A 23297-nucleotide genomic window follows, 5' to 3' on the forward strand; every position below is an offset into this window, starting at 1 on the left:
TTACAATATAATGAAAGAATTTATTTGGTAATCCTGAATCTATTGACCTCACAAACACTGGTCATTATTTTGGTGAAAATATTCATAAGCATTTTTAGTTACTGATTTCTAACAGTTGTTTCTTATTATCTTCCTGATTTTACAATTCCCCAAAGTAAAGGTGCGAAAAACAAACATCTACCCTCCTTTTCGACAAATGCCATGATAGAGGGGAGACTTGTGTGGTGTAAACACAAATGTAGACATTTGGAAGTTGATGGTTTTAAGACTCAATAAAAACTTGAAGGTTTTGGCTTCAAATCCCCACGCTAGTTTGTTTTAGTTCTACCGGATACATGTCCCCTACCCATTTCAAAGGACCCAGTCAACTCCGCTCTTGCCTGCAGTTTCAGCGTCGCGGGTGGCCCGCGCCCCGCCGGAGTTGGAGCTGGCAGAGTCCGATTGCTCAGAGCGCCGAGCCGGGAGTGGGGCAGGGGTACGCTTGCAGGTCCGGTGGTCACGCGGGCTGAGAGCCCCCACGGCCGACCCGCGCTGCAGACCCTCCTGGAGAACCTCAGGCCTCTCCTCAAAAACATCCCTAAAACGCGTTCCCTTTGTTCATTCATTCATGTTCAATTTCATATGCCCCTCTGTCTTGGGAAAACCAATTCGGGCCTCTGCAGCCTCAACACAGGGGCACTGTTCCCGCCTATTACTGACCCAGTGAAGCCGGGAAGACGAATCTCGACCACTGTTTCGCAGATACCGCGTGTGATTTATTAAATGCCGTCTCGCCGAGTCCCAAGTGGCCGAGAGCATTATGCCACGTCCCTTGCCCTCATCTCTCACTGCCATGCAAGAAAGCGTTAATGGCAAATAGGGACCACGGCCACGCTCCGTCGTTCCTGCTTCCTGCTTCCACAAAGCAAACCTTGTGCCAGGTTCCTCATTTCGCGAGGCTCCACTCTCTTGGGCTTCAGGCTGCGGCTGCGCCTCCAGGACCAAAGGGCAATAGAGGTCTGAGAGTCCGGGCCACAGGCATATGCAGGCCGCAGGTGGGAGGAGAATAGCGCCCGCGCGTGGCAACAGCCCAGGGCGTCTCAGCCGGATTTTTCCATCCCCGGGATAGGCTTGGTGCCCCGTACACTCCAGCGGAACTACAACTCCCAGCACCGTGGTTGCCCGGACTCCCGGAAGCCGAAGCCCGGCTGGCAGGAAGCAGCTGAGACCCCGCCAACAGACCGGGGGTTAATTTAGACAGAATAGGGGGCGGGAAGGGCTGTGGGATACTTGTCAATTCGCCGCCATGAACGTGGTTTTTGCTGTGAAGCAGTACATTTCCAAAATGATAGAGGACAGCGGGCCTGGTATGAAAGTACTTCTCATGGATAAAGAGACGGTGAGTTTGCTTTTGCTCAGCATTTGTCAAGGAACCCTCTCAACCTTACAATAGCTGGTCCCATTCCACAGTAGGATTTAGCATTTAATTAAAGATATGAACATAAGGGTCAGTTTGTGTGGAATTGAAAAGTTGTATAAAGCTTGCCCGGTGGGTTTTTCAGTCTAAATGGCTCCAGCCACTGCCCAGAGACTACTTCTACCCGAAACAATTTATTGGAATCAGAAATCTTTTAATAAATGTCTCTGCCAATAAATCATTAATATGTTAGAGCACTTGGAAGACTTTGGGATGGGCCTACTGTTTCCACTCAACATTGCGTTTTAAAAGTAAAGCTGTTGGAGCTCAAGCTGAACTGACAGGTTATTTGTTGGCCATAGACCAGAAAACAAAATTCTTTAAGGTGATAGAAAAAAATATTTTTGGAAATGTATGGATTGTTCCAGTTCAAAGAGAGCATGCTTTTTCTTTGTTTTTTGTTTTTAACCTTGACACTTCAGCTGAAAGGAGAGAGCGTATTTTTCGTTCTTGTATGTTACCTACCTGTTTGGATGTTCAGTAAATGTTATTACGTATATTACTATTTAAGTTATCCAGCTAAGTATTAATGAAAAAAGAGGCTTAGATATGCTACTTGTTTTTATTATTCTAGACTAGCTTACTTTTAGTTAATCCTTTGTTTTTACAGACTGGCATAGTGAGTATGGTATACACACAATCGGAGATTCTACAGAAAGAAGTGTACCTCTTTGAACGCATTGATTCTCAAAATCGAGAGATCATGAAACACCTGAAGGCAATTTGTTTTCTTCGACCTACAAAGGTACTGCATAAACTGAGTTTCCATCTGCCCAGGCAGATGCAGCACACTCTAATCTGAAAGCATTAAGAAGGCAAAATAAATTTGTATTTTCATAATTTGTGGCATCATAATTATCCTGGTTCATCAGTATTATAACCTTCATTTTTCTTGTTTTGTTTCCATATTTCAGTTGACCCCTTACAGCCAATTCTTCCTTCAAGATGTCTTTTAGGTTCACAGCTATTCCCATTGCCACTAATGAACTACTCTTAACAGAGACCCACATTACTTTATTCCTGGATTAACCTCCGTATCTGTCACATTGAACACCATCAACACTTAATTTCGTATACAGCTATGAGTGTCTTGAATCTTTACCACTTTATTCACATTTATGCTCAGAAACCTCTGGTGGTTTGATGTTATTTCCATGATTAAATCTATATTTAGCCCAGCAGTTAAAGCCCTCCTTTGTTGGTTTGATTTGCCCATATGTATCTAGCCTTCCTGTGTCCTAGGTCTGCTCCTCCTCTGTAGCCAGCTGGGCTACTGTTGGAATGAGCAATTTTACATGCTCATTCCTGTTCACTGTTTGGTTTCTTTTCTTCCACTAATTAAAAGTTATTGGCCATTTGTCACTTTTTGTCCATCACCTTCTAAATCTAGCTTGAGTTTCTCCTTTAAAAATCCTTTCCTATTTTAATACTTTCTTTTTTTTTTGGAGTATCCCTGTGTTGCCCAGGCTGGAGTGCAGTGGCGCAATCTCAGGCCCACTGCAAGCTCCACCTCCCGGGTTCACGCTTCTCCTGCCTCAGCCTCCCGAGTAGCTGGGACTACGGGCGCCTGCCACCACGCCTGGCTAATTTTTTTGTATTTTTAGTAGAGATGGGGTTTCACTGTGTTAGCCAGGATAGTCTCGATCTCCTGACTTCATGATCCGCCCTCCTCGGTCTCCCAAAGTGCTGGGATTACAGGCGTGAGCCACCGCGCCTGGCTGTTATACTTTGTTGATTCATATTCATATTCTTCAACTCTAATGCACTTTATCATGCTTGTACATACGTACTTTCCAGAATGCAAATTTGATCATGGCACTCCTGCTTGAAATCCTTAAATGACTTCTCATTGCTTTTCTGATAAGGGCAAAAGTCCTTGTAGCCTTCAAGGTGCAGCATGGTCTGGTTTCTACCATTTCTCCAGCCTCATTTCGAACCATTCCCCTTTTGCACTCTGCACCTTAATCACCTTAATCTTTCAATCCACTATATTCCCCTTGTTCTGTCATGCCACAGGACCTTTGCATAGGCTTCTTCTTCTGCCTGGAACTTCACTTCCTCAAGTAACCCTTCCCTGGTTTTGCTGACCAGGTCAAACCTGCCCCTTATGTGCATTTACAAAACCATCTTTATCTCCCTATTGCGTGTCATGGTTTGAACTTTTGTATGGTTTGGGTGATTACCAGCAGTAATCCATGAAAACAGATATGATATCTGTTTTTTCTCACCCTATATTCCCAATGCCTGTCACACAGTGGACACTCAATGAATAGTTGCTGAATTAATGAATACATGCTGTGTTATAATAGTTTCCAATTGTTTCATATTTGTAGCTCTTAGTCATGATATTTTGCTTCAAGAGGTACCTTAGAGATGATCTAGTTCATTATTTCCTAATTTTTTTATTAGAGAAACTCTTTGACTGCTATGTACTGTCTCTCAAACTCTTTTAAGAATCTTTCCTTTTGGCCGGGCACGGTGGCTCACACCTGTAATCCTAGCACTTTGGGAGGCCCAGGCAGGCAGATCACGCAGTCAGGAGATCGAGACCATCCTGGCCAACATGGTGAAACCCCGTCTCTACTGAAAATACACACACACACAAAAACAATTAGCCAGGTGTGGTGGCAGGCACCTGTAGTCCCAGCTACTAGGGAGGCTGAGGCAGGAGAATTGCTTGAACCAGGGAGTTGGAGGTTGCAGTGAGCTGAGATCACGCCACTGTAGTCCAGCCTGGCGGCAGAGCAAGACTCTGTCTCAAAAAATAATAATAATAATAATAATCTTTCCTTTTTCTTTTTATTATTTTGTATATTCTCTTTTGTCTTTTTCCACATTGTCTGAACTTTTAGGAATCTTTTAATTCAGTTTGTTATTTTTGCCTAGCATATTACGAGGAAGTAATTGAGGTTTAAAAGATATTTTAAATTTTTTTCTTAAGATTATATTATAAAGTTAATTTGAATGCATTTTTAAATCTAAATGACAATTTTTAAAACCTTTTCCCCATTAATAAGCAGTATACATTGCTTACATTTTTTTTTTAATTCTGTAAAGAAAGGTGATTTTTAAAACAAATTACTAAATATGTTTAGGGAACAATTTATATTGAAATTTAACCAGGTATTATAGTATCAAAAATCAATAAAACCTGCATTATAATCTTATGTAATCGGAATTCTTATATTTTGACCATATAAAAATCAACTTTTTTGTTTTAAACTTTTATACTTTATTTTAAATTAATGTAATTATAGAAAGATCCTAGCCTACTACTTGCAAATACTTCACAAACATTGTAGTTGTGCAGAGTCTTACATCCCAATAAATTAAAAGCCAAAGTGAATATAATTAACTATATTTTCTCTTGAATGTTTTTTTTTTTTTCAGACGGAGTCTCGCTCTGTCGCCCAGGCTGGAGTGCAGTGGCCGGATCTCAGCTCACTGCAAGCTCCGCCTCCCGGGTTCACGCCATTCTCCGGCCTCAGCCTCCCGAGTAGCTGGGACTACAGGCGCCCGCCACCTCGCCCGGCTAGTTTTTTGTATTTTTTTAGTAGAGACGGGGTTTCACCGTGTCAGCCAGGATGGTCTCGATCTCCTGACCTCGTGATCCGCCCGTCTCGGCCTCCCAAAGTGCTGGGATTACAGGCTTGAGCCACCGCGCCCAGCCTTGAATGTTAATTTTTAAAGGAATAGACACATTTGATATTCTAGGTAAGAATTTTGATCAGGCCAGGCGCAGTGGCTCACACCTGTGATCCTAGCACTTGGGAGGCCAAGCCAGTAGATCAGTTGAGGTCAGGAGTTCAAGACCAGCCTGGCCAACATGGTGAAACCCTGTGTCTACTAAAATTACAAAAAATTAGCTGGGTGTGGTGGCACAAACCTGTAATCCCAGCTACTTGGGAGGCTGAGACAGGAGAATTGCTTGAACCTGGAAGATGGAGGTTGCAGTGAACCGAGACTGTGCCATTGCCCTCCAGCCTGGGCGACAGAGTGAGACCTCATCTCAAAAAAAAAAAAAAAAAAAGAATTTTGAGCAAGTGAATACAATTTATAGACAAACAGCTCGATGTGAGTTTGCAGAATTATAATCAATTTTATGTTGTATTTCAACATCTGTGTCCTTTATATTCTTTATCTTAATTTGGTCAAAATGCAGTTGGTTAATATTTAATATTATACACATACTATTAAATAATATATGATTCCTGATCATTGTATTCATCTCTTTTGTCTCCAGCCCTTACCCACCAACATGTGCACAAAATTTATCTGTCTCCAGCCCTTATCCACCAACATATGCAACACTTAACCTAGACTTCAATATGCAGTAGATGCAGTAAATAAACAAATCAATGGGTAATGCTTATTACTTTTTTCCTTAAGCAACTCTCCTCATATTTTGTTCGCTTGTTCTTCATTTTCTAGGAGAATGTGGATTATATGATTCAGGAGCTCCGAAGACCCAAATACACTATATATTTCATTTGTAAGTATGTTAGTTCACTTTTTCAAACTCGTAACAACATCCCAGTTAGTGTGTTTCATTGAGCCCTTTATGTCACTAATAAGTTCATTCAATCTGTCACTATAAAGATCTCGTTTATTTAACGTCCTTCCAAAGTATTAAAAATCTGTTGACCTGCCGGGCATGGTGGCTCAAGCCTGTAATCCCAGCACTTTGGGAGGCCAAGGTGGGCGGATCACTGAGGTCAGGAGTTTGAGACCAGCCTGACCAACATGGTGAAACCCCATCTCTACTAAAAACACAAAATTAGCTGGGCATGGTGGCGCATGCCTATAATCCCAGCTACTTGGGAGGCTGAAGCAGGAGAATCGCTTGAACTGGAGAGGCGGAGATTGCAGTGAGCCGAGATTGTGCCATTGCACTCCAGCCTGGGCAACAAGAGCGAAACTCTGTCTCAAAAAAAAAAAAAAAAAAAAAAAACTTTTGACCAATATTCTGTTTCAGAGGGCTAAATGTGATTTCCATTCATCTTTGATTACTTAAATTAAAAATTTTACGTTTTACTTTGCCTTTCAAGATGCTTTGTAAGTCAAAAGTTGTAAGTAGACAAATTTTACATCTCACCCCTGCCAAAAAAAAAAAAAAGTATATACTTATCCCCATTTTACACTTAGGAATTGAGGCATGGAAGCTGATTTATTTTTTGAAGTGGGAAGGTAATACTTGAGTTTGTTGGAAAAGCAGAGATTTACTTTACATACCAGATAAAAGCCTTTCACTTCTCTTTGTTACTATATTTAATGCATTGAAAGTATAAATCATCAGGTAGTGATCTCTTATGTGCACAACTTTCTTGGGTTGGGGGTTAGGTAGGGGAGGTCTGGAAATAAACTAGGTTTGTATTTACTATACAATTTACATGGATTTTTTTGATCCAATACATTTGGCTGTGGAAGTTACATCCATTCTCCTCTAGATGTCATTATTGATCTTTATGTTAATAGTATTAGTGTAGTCTGTTTGGTAATATTTCCAAAACCAAGGACTAGATTTAACAGTAAGTAGGGCATTTGAGAAGTTTTAAAGCTTACTTAAAGGTATTAGAGTTTTAGGGTTTAGACTACAGTCTAAGACATATGTACTTTCTTCAGCGTATACTACTTAAATGGAATAATGATACAAAAAATTAACATTTGTGAAAAGACTATATATAAGAGCTCTCTCATATTTTATTTCATTCACTTCTGTGTAGAACTGAAAAGTTATATAAAGCTCGTCCAGTGGGTTTTCAGTGCACAACGCCCCAAGAGGTAAAAATAGGCAATTTTATTATCTGTGGCATCTTAATTTTTGTTTGTTTTTGGCTAATAGTCACAGGTTTTCTTTTTAAAATTAAACTTTCTATTTTGAAGTAATTGTAGATTTGTGTGCAGCTGTAAAAAAACAAAAAAACAAAAAAACACAAATGATCGCAGATACCCTTTACCCAGCTTCCCCCATGTAGTATCTTACATGACGATAGTACAATATCACAACCAAGATGTTAACACTGATACAGTCAGGATACAGAACATTTTCATCTCTATAAGGATCCCTTATATTGCCCTTTTATTAGCTTATATGGACTTCTCTCCCACGCCAACCCCCTCATTAACCCTGGTAACCACTAATATTTTCTCCATTTTATATTTTATCATTCAAAGAATGTTCTATAAATGAAATCATACAGTATAAAACCTTTTGGGAATGACTTTTTTTACTCAGCATAATTCTCTGGAGAGTCATCCAGGCTGGTATGTGTGCGTGCGTGCGTGCGTGCGTGTGTGTGTGTGTGTTTGCTTTTTTGTTTTTTTGTCTGAGAAGGAGTCTTGCTTTGTCACCCAGGCTGGAGTGCAGTGTCGCCATCTCAACTCACTGCAACCTCCACCTCACGGGTTCAAGCGATTCTCCCACCTGAGCCTCCCGAGTAGCTAAGATTACAGGTGCACACCACCACGCTCAGCTAATTTTTGTATTTTTTTTAGTAGAGACAGGGTTTCACCATGTTCATTGGCCAGGCTGGTCTGAAACTCCTGACCTTGGGTGATCCACCTGCTTCAGCCTCCCAAAGTACTGGGATTACAGGCATGAGCCACCAGATGTCGCCTGTTGTGTGTATTAATAGTTCATTCCTCCTTTGAGCTGGAGTTGCAAAAAAAAATTTTTTTTTAATTTAAAAATAGTTCATTTCTTTTTATTGCTGAGTAGTATTCCATGGTATAAATGTACCACAGTTTGTTTAACTATACACCATTGAAGGACATATGACTTGTTTGTACTTTTGACTATTACAAATAAAGCTGCTATAAATATCTGTGTACAGATTTTTATGTGAAAGTTAAGCCTTCATTCTCTGGGATAAATAACCCCCAGGAGTGTAACTGCTGAGTCATATGGTAATTGCATATTTTCTGTATTAAGAAACTGCCAAATGTTTTCCTTAGTGTCTATACCATATTACATTTTCACTAGCAATGCATGGGTGAACCAGTTTCTTTGCATCCTTGGGAGCATTTGGTGTTGTCTCTATTTTGTATTTTAGCCATTTGCATAGGTGTGTAGTTATTCTGGTATTTTTAGTATGATCACAAGCTAGATCTCTGATATATTTGTGTGTATATATACACATACACATATATATATATAAATATATATAAATCACATATACATATGTAGGTATATATGTACATATATCCCCTGTGCTGCCAAGTTTAAGTAGACATATATAATAACAGAATTACTCTTTTGCTGAATCTCTTGGCTAAAAATTGAATTGGTCATGAGGTGAAAGACTCCATTTTCCTCTAAACAGTTCTTTGTAGCAATTGACATTGATAATGGTTAATCTAGTGTTTACTCTTCTGGTTCTAAAAATTGTTTGATTTGGACTGTAAATCTATGAAGCAGAAGAAAAAAATTATATTAGCACCACAGCCTATGAAAAGTAGACTTCAGATTTCTTGGATGGCATAATCAATTTCAGAATTTTATTTGATTGATGTAAACTAAAATGAAATTGTATGTAGTGATTTTATTCATTACTAACTTGCAGCACAATTTATATCAGTACTAAGCTAGCTTGTTCATCTCTCTTTTATACTTTTTAAAAATATTTTTATGTTACTAAATCTCTTGTGTAATAGGCCCCTCTCTTTATTTAAAAAAACTTTTTGTTACGGAACATTCATTCATTTATTCATTTATTTGAGATGGAGTCTCACTCTGTCGCCAGGCTGGAGTGCAGTGGCACAATCTCATCTCACTGCAACCTCCACCTCCTGGGTTCAAACGATCCTCCTGCCTCAGCCTCCCAAGTAGCTGGGATTACAGGCCCATGGCACCATGCCTAACTAATTTTTGTATTTTTAGGAGAGTCGTGATTTCACTGTGTTGGCTAAGCTGATCTCAAACTCCTGGCCTCAAGTGCGATCTGCCCACCGTTGCCTCCCAAAGTGAGGGGATTACACATGTGAGCCACCTCACCGAACTTTTAAAGACATACAAAAGTAGAATAGTATCATAAGTCCCAATGTACCTATCAGCTGGTTTCAACAGTTATTGAGCCTCACCCAATCTTGTTTTAGCTATACTGTCACCTACTCCCCCACCAATATTATTTTAAAGCAAATCTAAGACATTATATAATTTTATCCATAAGTATTTCAGTATGCATCTCTAAAAGATAAGGACTCATTTTTTTAAAAGCACGTTTCCATTATTACATGTAGATTAAAAATAAAAAATAATTATTTTTTTTCTTTTTTTTTTTTGAGACAGAGTCTCCCTCTGTCACCGAGACAGAGTGCAGTGGCATGATCTCGGCTCACTGTAAACTCAACTTCCCAGGTTCAAGTGATGTTACCTAGGCTGGTCTTGAACTCTTAGTACTATTTTCAAATAACCATTCAGCATTCAAATTTAAAATTGTCTCTTTTTTTTTTTTTTTTTTTACAGTTTTTTAAAATCAGGATCAAAGTAAGGTTCACACATTGCTGTTGGTTGATATGTTAAGTTTCTTAATCTTCTGTATAGGTCTTCTCACCCTGCGCCTGCTGCCCCATGCAATTTATTTATTGAAGAAACTGTTAAGTTTTCCATAGTCTGGATCTTGCTGATTGCATCCCCATGGGGTAGTTTAACATGTTCCTTGAAGTTTAAAATACTCCTCTATCTTCTGGTTCCTGTAAATTCATAGGTGAATACAGAGCCTTAATTAGGTTAAGATTCGATTTCTTCTTGGCGAGAATACTTTATAGGTGGTATTGTGTACTTTCATTGGCTATTTATTCTTTTGATATTAGCAGCTGCTGATGCTCAATGCCTGGGTCCATTCAATTGATTCATTAGGGGTTAGAAAAAATGATGATATTCTAATTCTGTCATTAACATTCGTTAGTTATTGTTGAGCCGGAATATTTTCACAAAGAAAAATTTTCCCTCATCTATTTGGTTACCTGGTAGTACAGTTTATATATAAAACACAGGATGAAAGTTTACTTCTTTCTCCTTATTCGCTATTTTCAATAAAATGACTTGGTTCCCTAGTGTTCTCATTCTCCAATCCCTCCGATGGTGGTTCTTTTTTTTTTTTTTTGAGACAGAGTCTCGCTCTGTCGCCCAGGCTGTAGTGCAGTGGCCTGATCTGGGCTCACTGCAAGCTCCGCCTCCCGGGTTCACACCATTCTCCTGCCTCAGCCTCCTGAATAGCTGGGGCTGCTACAGATGCCCACCACCACACCCGGCTAATTTTTTTTTTTTTTATTTTTAGTAGAGACGGCGTTTCACCGTGTTAGCCAGGATGGTCTCCATTTCCTGACCTCATGATCCACCTGCCTCAGCCTCCAAAGTGCTGGGATTACAGGCGTGAGCCACTGTGCCCGCCGGCAGTCCTTTTAATATATATATATATAAAATTATGAATTTGTGGATTAAATATATTTGTGCTACCCATTCCAGTTTGAAGGTCACTTATTCATTAGGCTTTAACTATTAGGCCCTTTTACATATACTTGCAGCAGAAATTATCTCCTTTGAGTCAACCCCAACTCGTATGTTTCAGATTTCAGTAATGTGATCAGCAAGAGTGACGTGAAGTCATTGGCTGAAGCTGATGAACAGGAAGTTGTGGCTGAGGTTCAGGTAAACATATTGGTCCTGTAACACATCTCGTATGTTGGCCCTTTTTAAATATTTGAGTCTAAAAATAAAAAATAAGGAAAGGTCTGTCTCAAAGTTTTTTTATGAACACTTAAATATGTTTATCACATAAGTGAGGAATATTGTTTTCAGAGGCAGCAGATAAACTAGTTTTGAATTTTTCAGAAGGATGTGATAGGTGATAAATGAATAAAAAGAATGACCTGTTTTAAATTATATTCTCTCTCATGACAACACATTGGACAGCAAAGTTCTTTTTTATCTGAGTAGAACATTATATCTCCTATTAGCAGTATGTTATTTTTACTAATTGATAAGTATGCATAGAGGTCTCCAGAAATATAATGTGTATACCTTTACAACTTTTATTTTTTAGATTTATTGTTATTGCTACTGTTTTGTAATTATTTTAATTCTCCCACGTTGACTGTTGTTACTCAATTATCAATTGAACAATTTTGTGTCTCTTTACACCTGTATTTCACCAAGTTTGGTTATATCATATTATATATCACATATGACAATATTACTGCTTGATACAATTGAAGTTTATGGAATGACTATTCTTGGTGCTTTATTTGCAGGAATTTTATGGTGATTACATTGCTGTGAACCCACATTTGTTTTCCCTCAATATTTTGGGTTGCTGTCAGGTATGGAAGGAAAGGTTTAATTTATCAGTTGAGAGTTAATTCAGCAAATAATTAGACTTGTAGGAGAAATTTCAAATATTTTCTCTGAATATATGTTTTTAACAAAAAGGGTCGAAATTGGGATCCAGCCCAGCTATCTAGAACAACTCAAGGGCTTACAGCTCTCCTTTTATCTCTGAAGAAATGTCCCATGATTCGTTATCAGCTCTCATCAGAGGCAGCAAAGAGACTTGCAGAGTGTGTTAAGGTATGGCATTACCTATTCCTGGTTCCAAAACATAACAGCCATCCATTTCTCTATCATATTTCAAAAACTAAAGCAATATTTTATTTACAACCAAGGACATGATTGTATGTTAGGTTTCTTTTCTTTGTTTTTTTTTTTTTTTTTGAGACGGAGTCTCGCTCTGTCGCCCAGGCTGGAGTGCAGTGGCCGGATCTCAGCTCACTGCAAGCTCCACCTCCCGGGTTTACACTATTCTCCTGCCTCAGCCTCCTGAGTAGCTGGGACTACAGGCGCCTGCCACCTCGCCCGGCTAGTTTTTTGTATTTTTTTTAGTAGAGACGGGGTTTCACCAGGTTAGCCAGGATGGTCTCGATCTCCTGCCCTTGTGATCCGCCCGTCTCGGCCTCCCAAAGTGCTGGGATTACAGGCTTGAGCACTGCGCCCGGCCTTGTATGTTAGGTTTCTAAGCAAAGAGGTAGGTATATGTGATTTAAAACAAAAAGCAACATTTAGAGCTAAGATTCTTAGGTTTACCCCAAGAAACATACACAGGCTATTTAACTCTTTTTTGGTCCAGTTAAACCACTTATAAAATAGGGTTTCAAATTCTAACCTCTTAAATAGTATGCTACTAAACTTTGTGAGACTTTTGAATCCTTCAAATGGAAGATCTATGCGGATGCAAAGAACTATTGTTAAATGTAGCGTTTATTAATTTCCTATTTATATCATCTTTGTGTGTAACTAGTTGGTTGCACAAACCATCTTTCTTTCTCACCCACAGCAAGTGATAACTAAAGAATATGAACTGTTTGAATTCCGTCGGACAGAGGTTCCTCCATTGCTCCTTATTTTAGATCGTTGTGATGATGCCATCACCCCATTGCTAAACCAGGTACAAAACCCTTTCTTGGCATAATAGGAGGATGATTTCAAGTGATATTCATCAAAATACAGATATGGAAATAAAAGCATGGTCCACTTATTTGCCTCCTTATTTTTAGCTATTCTTGGTTTTGCTTTGCATTTCCCTGTGTTTTGGTATCATGATTCTTCCATCCACTGTCATCATTAACTCTTCTGCCTCATCCCTCCCATATCTTTCTGCCAGTACCTCCATGCCTAATCAAGACAGCTTCTTAATTCTGTAGATTCTATTTTCCAGTGTTTCCGTCTGTCTCCTCATTTCCATTCTTACAGCTATTGCCTTGGTCTAGACCCTAATCTCTTGCAAGAATATTGAAATAGTCATCTACTTGATTCCCTACTTTTTATTTCTTCTCACTCTAAATGTTCCACAAATACAATGAAAACTTTTCCTAAAGCACAGCTCTATCTTACTACTCTTGGCTTAAAAACCTTCATTGGTTCCCATTTGCCTACTAGGTTAAAAAACTCCTGAACTTGGCATCCAAGAGCCTTCACAATGTGGGCTAAACCTCTTATGAAACCTAGAGCTCACTACTTATGTAGATAATGCCACATGGTTTCCTGCCAGCATGCTTTTACTGTGACTGCTTTCTAAACTCTAGAATGTTTGGAGTACCTTCTCTTCCCATCTTCACCTATCAAAATACTGCTGTTAAAACCACTCAATCTGGCCAGGCATGGTGGATCATTCCTGTAATTCCAGCACTTTGGGAGGCTAAGGTGGCTGGATCACCTGAGGTCAAGAGTTCAAGACCAGCCTGGCCAACGTGGTGAAGCCCCGTCTCTACTAAAACTACAAAAAACTTAGCTGGGTGTGGTTGCACACACCTGTATTCCCAGCTACTTGGGAGGCTGAGGCAGGAGAATCGTTTGAACCCTGGAGGCGAAGGTTGCAGTAAGCTGAGATCATGCCACTGTACTCCAGCCTAGACAACAGAGCGAGACTCCGTCTCCAAAAATAAATAAATAAATAAATAAAATGATTTATATGAATAATAGCAAAGAATAAAAAAAAAAAGAAGAAGAAGAACCGGGCACAGTGACTCACACCTGTAGTCCTAGCACTTTGGGAGGCCGAGGTGGGTAGATCACCTGAGGTCAGGAGTTCGAGACCAGCCTGTCCAACATGATGAAACCCTGTCTCTACTAAAAATAGAAAAAAATTAGCCGGACGTGGTAGCAGGCGCCTGTAATCCCAGCTACTTGGGATGCTGAAGCAGGAGAATCACTTGAACCTGGGAGGCAGAGGTTGTAGTGAGCCGAGATCACACCACTGTCCTCCAGCCTGGGCAACAAGAGCGAAACTCTTGTCTCAAAAAAAACACTCAAAAGCCATCTCCAACATCCAGCCATTCTTCAACATCTCCTTGAAGCCTGTATTCTTCCAGTCAGATATTGTTCTTACCTCCTGAAAATTCCTGTAGACCTGTAGACCTTTGTGTCTCTCTCATGTCTCATGCTGTACTTGCCATGTTGTAGCTTTGGCTGTTTACACCGTCTCCTACGTTACATATTTCTTCAAGGCAGACTGTATTTATTTTTTCTCCTGCAAGCATAAGAACAGGGCACATAGCAGGTGCTCCATCAATAGTGATTTTATATGTATGTATGTATTTATTTATTGAGACAGAGTCTCTCTCTGTCACCCAGGTTGGCGTGATCTCAACTCACTGCAACCTCCACTTCCCAGGTTCAAGCAATTCTCATGCCCCAGCCTCCTGAGTAGTTGGGATTACAGGCGTGCACCATGATACCTGGCTAATTTTTGTATTAAGTATTTTTAGTACAGACAGGGTTTCGCCATATTGGCCAGGCTGGTCTCAAATTCCTGACTTCAAGTGATCTGCCCGACTCGGCCTCCCAAAGTGCCAAGATGACAGGTGTGAGCCACCGCGCCTGGCTGTGACTTTGTATTTATAGAGAAAGGCACAATCTATGTTTCAGTTTCTTCCCAGCTTATATGCTAAGGGAAATCTGTGGAGTGAAACTTCTCTGTAGTATAAAATAACCTTATATTCCTAAATTCAGAGTAATATATGTTCACCAAAGAAACTTTTGATAATATCAAAAAGTGGAAAGAAAATTAATTGCCTATTATTCTGTCTTGCAAAGAAAAGCAACTATTTATCCCACAGATTTCACTGGGGACTTGTTTTGTGCCACGTACTAAACTAAATACTAGAGATAAAAGGTTAAAAATTATAATTTCTGCCCTCAAAGAGTCCATGGTGCAATGATGAGAGAAATAAACATAATTTTAATTATAGAGTAAATGCTAAAAGCATGCACAAGAAGCTATCCGTAAAAACATAAAACATTTTGTTGTACTTTTTTTTTTTTTTTTTTTTTGGCAGAGTTTTGCTCTTATTGCCCGGGCTAGAGTGCAATGGTGTGATCTCGGCTCACTGCAACCTCTGCCTCCCGGGTGCAAGCGATTCCCTGCCTCAGCCTCCCGAGTAGATGGGATTACAGGAATGCGCCACCATGCTCAGCTAATTTTGTATTTTTAGTACAGATGGGATTTCACCATGTTGGTCAGGCTGGTCTCGAACTCCTGACCTCAAGTGATCCACCCACCTCGGCCTCCCAAAATGCTGGGATTACAGGCATGAGCCACCATGCCCAGCCTTGTATTTATTTTAAGTGCTCTAATGGAACTTGCTTTTTCAGGAATTCCTTTGGCAAATATTTTAGGAAATAAGCACCTTCTTTTACAACCTTCTAAATTATTTGTTAATAAATCTAATTTTCTTAAGATAAAATATGTATATAAACATTTCTAGCATTTAGATTCTAGATGCAGAAGGGAACGTGCTAGAAAATACTTCATTTTGTCTAACAGACCTATGACTGAAAGTAATCTATTCTCCATAAATGGTGAAAAGGGAAAATTTGGAGATTTCTCATTTCCAGTTTTACCAAATAAATTCACATTTTGTGAGACTGGAAACCAGTCCTTCCTCACAACTCCCATTAGGTAAAAATATAAAATAAAATGGATTCAGAGGTAAGTTTCTGAATCTCCCAGTGTTTTGATCAACTCACAAGGTTTTTCTGATAATATTAGTGTTCCCAGGATAAATATAGTACCACTCAAATCTGCAAGAACACACTTCTCATGCTGCAGAAAACCACAGAAGCATACAGGAAATGGTACAGCTTGTAACTGCAGTACCAATATAGCTCTATCTGTGAAGCCAAAAATATACCCTTAATTCACAGGCAAAAAATTGGAGCTAATGATAGCTCTAATTTGTTGTCTTTCTATCAAGAATATTAATCTTGCTGCCCTTTTTCCAAAAATGTGAAATTTAAAAGTATTTTGACTTTTTTTCAGTGTTTAATCAATTAAAATGACAATCTTGGGAGGCTGAGGCGGGCGGATCACGAGGTCAGGAGATCGAGACCATCCTGGCTAACACGGTGAAACCCCGTCTCTACTAAAATACAAAAAATTAGCCGGGCACGGTGGCGGGCGCCTGTAGTCCCAGCTACTCGGGAGGCTGAGGCAGGAGAATGGCGTGAACCCGGGAGGCGGAGCTTGCAGTGAGCCGAGATGGTGCCACTGCACTCCAGCCTGGGCGACAAAGTGAAGACTCCGCCTCAAAAAAAAAAAAAAAAGACAATCTTAATGCTTATGATAGCACAAAGTATTAGTAAAATTTAACTAGAGAATCTTCATGTAAAGAAGACTAGTTAAAGAATGTTATCAGTTTTTGTTTTCTTGAATGTTTACTATTTCCATATTTTGTCAGTTACCTTTTTTTTTCATAATTCTTTATTTAGTGGACATATCAGGCCATGGTCCATGAACTACTAGGCATAAACAACAATCGGATTGATCTTTCCAGAGTGCCGGGGATCAGTAAAGACTTAAGAGAGGTGGTCCTATCTGCTGAAAATGATGAATTCTATGCTAATGTAGGTGGTTTAAATTTTTTTTAATTGTCTTTAGTTGTTTTTATGTAAGAAGATCAATATTGGCTTGTTAGTATGGGGGCAGACATGGGATTTCATGTGAAAGGATGATAGAGGCATCCTGTGCATAAACTGCCTCTCAAGGGAAGGCAGAAGATTTGGATTCTGACCCTTTAGCAGTATTTTTTCATAGAGATCACGTAGTTAATTACTTCTCTCCCCTCCAGTAGCTGTTTGTGAGAATAGTAATGCTATTCATCACCAGTGTCCCAGCTAATGTCCAAATTTGGTAATTAAAATGGAATTTCCCTGCCCTTCAATTCTGCGTTCCGAATTCTTTTTCACTTCTTTTAAATTTTCTGAAAGTCAGACTAGTTGATGATGTGCTTCCGCCTTTCTTTTTCACAGAATATGTACCTGAACTTTGCTGAGATTGGTAGCAATATAAAGAATCTCATGGAAGATTTTCAGAAGAAGAAACCAAAAGAACAGCAAAAACTAGAATCAATAGCAGACATGAAGGTAAATTGAGCATGTACATGAATGACTAACATGTGAGAGTTTGGAACTATTCATGTAAGCAACACTTTTGGAATCTTCTGGGTCTGATTTCTACCTTGATTGATTTTATTTGGTTTGAGGCTTATTTTCTATAATGTCTTTAAACAATATAGCAAAAAATTCATAATAAACCATGTGCTTCTTTCCATTTTTCAGTAATATCTGGACTATTTAAAGACTCAATCTATTGCCAGGCACAGTGGCTCACGCCTGTAATGCCAGCACTTTGGGAGGCCAAGGTGGGCGGATCACCCGAGGTCAGGAGTTCGAGACCAGCCTGACCAACATGGTGAAACCCCATCTCTACTAAAAATACAAAATTAGCCGGGTATGGTGGCACATGCCTGTCATCCCATCTACTCAGGAGGCTGAGGCAGGGGAATCGCTTGAACCTGGAAGGCAGAGGTTGGGAGGTTGCAGTGAGCCGAAATCACGCCAGTGTACTCTAGCCTGGGCAACAAGAGCGAAACTCTGTCTCAAAAAAAAAAAAAAACAAAGACTCAGTCTACCAACATATACCAGTTCTTCTCTTCTTAAGCATAACAAAATGCCATGTGGCTGAAAGTTGTAGATGCTTTAATCAGGGCTGAAAAACATCCCCTGCTTTCCCTACCCCCCCATTCAATACATGCTTATCCTTGGTCAAAAAATAACAGAACCTCTCATTGATGTTTTTCCCATGGCAGGCCTTTGTTGAGAATTATCCACAGTTCAAGAAAATGTCTGGGACTGTTTCAAAGCATGTGACAGTGGTTGGAGAATTGTCTCGATTGGTCAGTGAGCGGAATCTGCTGGAGGTTTCAGAGGTTGAGCAAGAACTGGCCTGTCAAAATGACCATTCTAGTGCTCTCCAGGTCAGTCCAATTTGATGAGCACCTACTATGTGTAAGGCACTGTGCCAGGCAGAGCAAGAGATAAAAAGGCAAGTAATCCTTCTTCGCCAACATGGAATTTAGTCCGACAAGGAGCTGAGATGAGAACACAAATTGATATTGTTTAAGATAGATCTATAAAAAGAGACACAAGAGAAGTGTAATGTGCAATTCCTAAGCGTTCAGTTAATTAGTATGAGGGCAGCCTAGTCTACTAGAAAGAGCACTAAACTAGGGCCGGGCGCGGTGGCTCACGCCTGTAATCCCAGCACTTTGGGAGGCCGAGACGGGCGGATCACGAGGTCAGGAGATCGAGACCATCCTGGCTAACACAGTGAAACCCCGTCTCTACTAAAAAAATACAAAAAACTAGCCGGGCGAGGTGGCGGGCGCCTGTAGTCCCAGCTACTCGGGAGGCTGAGGCAGGAGAATGGCATAAACCCGGGAGGCGGAGCTTGCAGTGAGCTGAGATCCGGCCACTGCACTCCAGCCTGGGCGACAGAGCGAGACTCCATCTCAAAAAAAAAAAAAAAAGAAAGAGCACTAAACTAGAATCAGAAGATCTGGATTGGAGTGTTTGGTATACCACTTACAGGCTTTGTGACGTGGAGTTGTTGACTTAATCTCTGAGCCAGTTTCATTATTCGTAAAATAGGTATATTAATACTCATCTCACAGAGTGGTTAAGAAGACTTTAAAAGATAAAACGCGTATTAAAATGTATTATCTAAGTTTATTCATTATTGAAGTCTGCTTTTCATCGCACCAACATGTTGATGCCTGCTATATGTACATACTACTGCTGTGAGGATGTAGGAGTACAAAGATGAATAAGATACCACATTATAGTCGGGAAGAAAGAAATTTAAACCAGCAATTGTAACACCATGCACTATGTGCTATATTAGAGGTATTTACAAAGGAATATGGAAATACAGAGGAAGGACAACTGTTTTCCCGAAGGATGAGGCTTCTTAGCACTTCTTAGGGAAAATAACATCAAACAGGGAAAAGGAAGAAACATTCGCAGCAGAGAGAATGCAGGCATGAAGATGTGAAGAAATAAATATTGATATATATATTTTTTCTTTCTATATATAAAATATTTATATTTGAAATATACATATATTTAAATATATATATGGGAACAGAGAATAGTTCAGTGTGGCTAGTACAGGATACAAGATGAGTGGTCTTAGACTAGAAAGACTGACTGAAGCCAGGTTATGGCCATTGGAAGAAAGTTGGGCTTTAATCTTAAAATGATGGGACCTCCCAGAGGATTTTAGAATAGCAATATAATCAGACGCTGGCCTCAAGAAATGTATAGTCTAGTTGAAGACACAAAACTAAAGCACAAGAAAAAATTCGATAATGTTTCAAGATGATAATTAAGTCATAATTGTAATACTGACTGTAACAGGTTTTGAGGTTATTAGGAACAGTTTCTTAGAGAAGGCAAGATTAGGATGGACCACAAAGAATGAATAGAATTTGGGGGAGGAGTTCAGTCAGGAACAGCAAAAGCAAAGATGTAGAAGTACGCAGGAAGTAATAAACAGTTTGACCTGTAGAGAGTGAGTATGAAACAGAATTAGATAAAATTGAATTGGTAAACAAAAAACAGTTTACAAGCTTTATGAAGAGGCTTGTAAGAATTTATACCTGCTGGGATAGGCAAAGAGATCCAGTATAGGATCTTATGTAGAAAGTTGAGGTGGTGAAGGCAGTATTTTAGGAAATGTAACCTAGTAAGGATGCTTTAGAGGTGAAAAAACAGGTCAGAGAGACTTGTAGACTTACAGTGATAGTAGCAAAAATGTACAGCAAGGGGCAGAACTGAAAAACATTTCAAAGGGAGAAGAAATTAAATGACAGGCTGGATATAAAGATAGAATAAATCAGAGGTAATTCCATGATTCCTGAGAAATGACAAAGTATGATGTCACTGACAAGTAATTTAGGAATACGAGTCCTTTAGGAAATAGCCATTTCTAAGCCACTTACAAGAAGCACATTTCCCTGTTAATAGGACCCTATATTCTAAAGCTTAGCTTCTTTCTTTCCCAGCTACAGTTCCACTTTATTCTATAAGATAATGCCAACCTGGTATATTGGAAACAACTCAGGTTTTGGACCCAGACTGGCCTGACTTATATCCTACCTCTCCTTACCAAAGTTTCTTTGGGAAAATTACTTAATTTGCCCAAGTCTTGGGGATAATGATTTCAAATTTTCCGACTGTTATGATGATTCAGTGAGATATGTAAAATGCTTCACATTTAATAGGTGTTTTGTAAATGTTGGTTCCCTTCCTCTAAGCATGATTTTTTTTTTTACACATAGTGCAACCAAAAGAAAAAAGTCTACCTGTGGGTGCTCTAGTTATACCAGGGTCTTTACTGGGATTTATTGTTGTTGGGTTTTGGATCAGAACCTAAAGTCGCATTCTTTTTAATCACTAAATAGTATCCTTTGTAAAGATGTATCCTAATGTATTTAACATGGCCTTTAAACAACACTACTAATAATATTTTATAGTTGTTTTGTGGGCCTAATAGAAATGTCCTGATATTTATCACAAAAAAAATGAGTTTTCTGCCTCATATTAAATAAAAAACAAAATTGTGTCCCATAACTACATTTTAATTTCTTATATTTGTTTATCATTTGATTTTTCCCTTGGAAACAGTAGAACCAGACTTAATCACTAACCAGTTTTACTGTCTTTATTTGTATCTCTCTACATATGGAAAGCAATTAGAAAAAGTTATTGTAATAACTTGTCTGAAACTTTATTTTTATGTTCACTTCAAAAGAAAAATAGTCACTTTAAAAATATAAATTCTATTTGTGATCCACTTTTTATTTTTAAAACTTATCTTTTGAAGGTTTTCTTGTCTAGGGTATTGGGATTTTACAGTGAGTAGTTGATTTGGAGTCCCCCCATCATAAAGGACTTCTTTGGCAACACAACTTAAATAGTCTATAAAGGAATCTTTTGTTTGATAGTAAGTGGATGTCAGGGGCCTGACTTCTAGAGGGGTTATAGCATTCCTTGGCTTGACCTTAGATGATAATACATCATGAAGCAGTGAAATGAGGTTTGTGAGTAGAGATGGGATTTGCTTTATTGAATAGTAAGTATCATGACAAGAAAAAAAAGTTCACATATTGCTAAAAGTTAACTTAAAAATTGCTGCCATTCTAACCATTATTTTGTAGGCTAATGAAAATTTCATTTAGAAAGAATTTCACTGGATCCAAAGTGAAATTTACTACCACTGAAACATATACATATCCTTAGAAGAGATTTATTTGATTAGTAATGAAGATTTGCCATACCATGAAGAAAAGGCATCTTTAGAAAGGGAGCAATTCCACCCTCACCATCTTCCCCATACCCTGCCCCCAATGCCCAGTCTGTGTTGTCATATCACAGCTTTTCATATGGAGAGAGGAACCAGTCTATTTTATATCTTTTCCTGACCTTGCGTAAAGATCTCAAATCATCCTGTTAATGATACTTAATAAGGACTCAATCAATATTTATTAGAAAAATGAGGAGTAAGAGCTCTATTTGAAGCAGTATAGAGTAGTGGCTAAGAACTTGGACCTTTGGTGGCTTGGGTTTGAAAATAATTCCTAACCACTCTAAGCCTCAGTCTTACCTCAAAATTGTTGTGAGAGTGCAATGAGCTAATACATGTAAAACGCTTATGGTACTTGGTACTTACAGCTTTCAAGAAACATTAACTACCAACATTACGAGTGTTATTATTTGATGATACATTTAATTTTCTTAATGGCATCCAAGACTTGTTTTTTAGTTCATTGATAGCCGCATATCTCTCTGATTTCCGAAAAGTGTTTTTTTTGTTTTTGTTTTTGTTTTTGCCACTCATTAAAATTATAAGAAAAGTGGTTGGGACACATTGAACTGACTGGCAGTTTTACTTTGATTAATTAAATGTAAAAATGATCCTTTTACTCTAAAACAACATTTAGCCAGTATTTTAGAAACAGTGTTGATCAGCGGAAGATCTACTGCAAAGCTAAATTTTATGTTGACTAGTCATTAAGAAAAGGAATACTGACTCAGATGTATTTACCAGTCGGTAGAATTGGGTCTTGTCTGCTTTCTATCATTTTTCCCAGATAAGCTTTTTATATTCACACAACACTGTTCTCTCAGACTGTTAGGCTCATTTTTATCAGATCAGCATGTAGAAGACTTCTGCCAATTCCATCTTACTGTCCTAATCTGTTGGTTTATTTTGTTATATTCTGACTTTACTACATTACTATAGTAGATAACAAAGAAGGGATCCTGTTCTTTAGGTTAAACTAAAACAAAAAAAAATGGAGACTATCTTTAATTACCAAGACCATCTGTAATCTGTATAATAGTTTAAAATATGTGTATGTCATAATGATTTCTTCTTGCTCTGCTGCTTCATCATAGTTTTGATAGAAGAAAACAGAAAAGTAGAAAAGCGTTCAGCCAGAAACAATGGAAGAATCTCTAAATATCAGAAAAGAAGAATGGTTTTCTCACTGATATCTTATAAATGAATGTTAGTTCCTTTAGGAAACTTGATCTCCAAAGACACTATTTTTGCTTTTCTTTTCCTTTTCTTTTCCTATTCCTTGATTAGGCCCACACAAATGTTAGAGTTCAGCGCAAGGTTTTTGAATCCTGTCTTCTTAAGTAGATGACAGTTTTCTGTTTTGCTCTTTACTCAGTCATCGTTATAATATGACAGTGTCGTTTTCTAATAGTCACAAGGCTGATGGAAAATTTAATAAGAGAAACCAAAAAATTATGTAATTCAGTTATATTTCCAACAGATAAATACTACCATATAGCATATACCTGCTTTGTAATTATAAACCTCTCTGATTCTTTTTTCTCCTCTTCTCTGGTTAGTGCCCTGAAATCTCAGTGTAACGTAGGCCACTATCAATCAAGTTGATAAGTAGCTATGAGGGAAATCCTTCAAAATGAAGCCAA

The 23297-nt window shown here is 38.7% G+C and overlaps 1 protein-coding gene across 6 annotated transcripts in view; it reads left to right on the forward strand.

Annotated features, from left to right (window-relative positions):
• Positions 1–334: 334 nt before the first annotated feature.
• The window catches only part of VPS45 (vacuolar protein sorting 45 homolog), an 82030-nt gene continuing 59067 nt past the window's right edge, over positions 335–23297 (forward strand). The window contains exons 1-10 of one of the 6 annotated variants that reach the window (XM_025386108.1): positions 335–1382; positions 2067–2201; positions 5888–5948; positions 11026–11105; positions 11708–11776; positions 11886–12023; positions 12787–12897; positions 16719–16853; positions 17259–17372; positions 18098–18265. In XM_025386108.1, coding sequence (XP_025241893.1) covers positions 2082–2201; positions 5888–5948; positions 11026–11105; positions 11708–11776; positions 11886–12023; positions 12787–12897; positions 16719–16853; positions 17259–17372; positions 18098–18265 — 996 coding nt within the window. In that variant the 5' untranslated portion in view covers positions 335–1382; positions 2067–2081. Of the gene's footprint in view, positions 1383–2046; positions 2202–5887; positions 5949–11025; positions 11106–11707; positions 11777–11885; positions 12024–12786; positions 12898–16718; positions 16854–17258; positions 17373–18097; positions 18266–23297 lie in introns of all 6 variants that reach the window. The other 5 variants (XM_025386089.1, XM_025386080.1, XM_025386099.1 and 2 more) reach the window with 5 other exon arrangements.

This window comes from Theropithecus gelada, chromosome 1, assembly GCF_003255815.1.
Source record: "Theropithecus gelada isolate Dixy chromosome 1, Tgel_1.0, whole genome shotgun sequence".
Taxonomy (NCBI): Eukaryota; Metazoa; Chordata; class Mammalia; order Primates; family Cercopithecidae; genus Theropithecus; species Theropithecus gelada.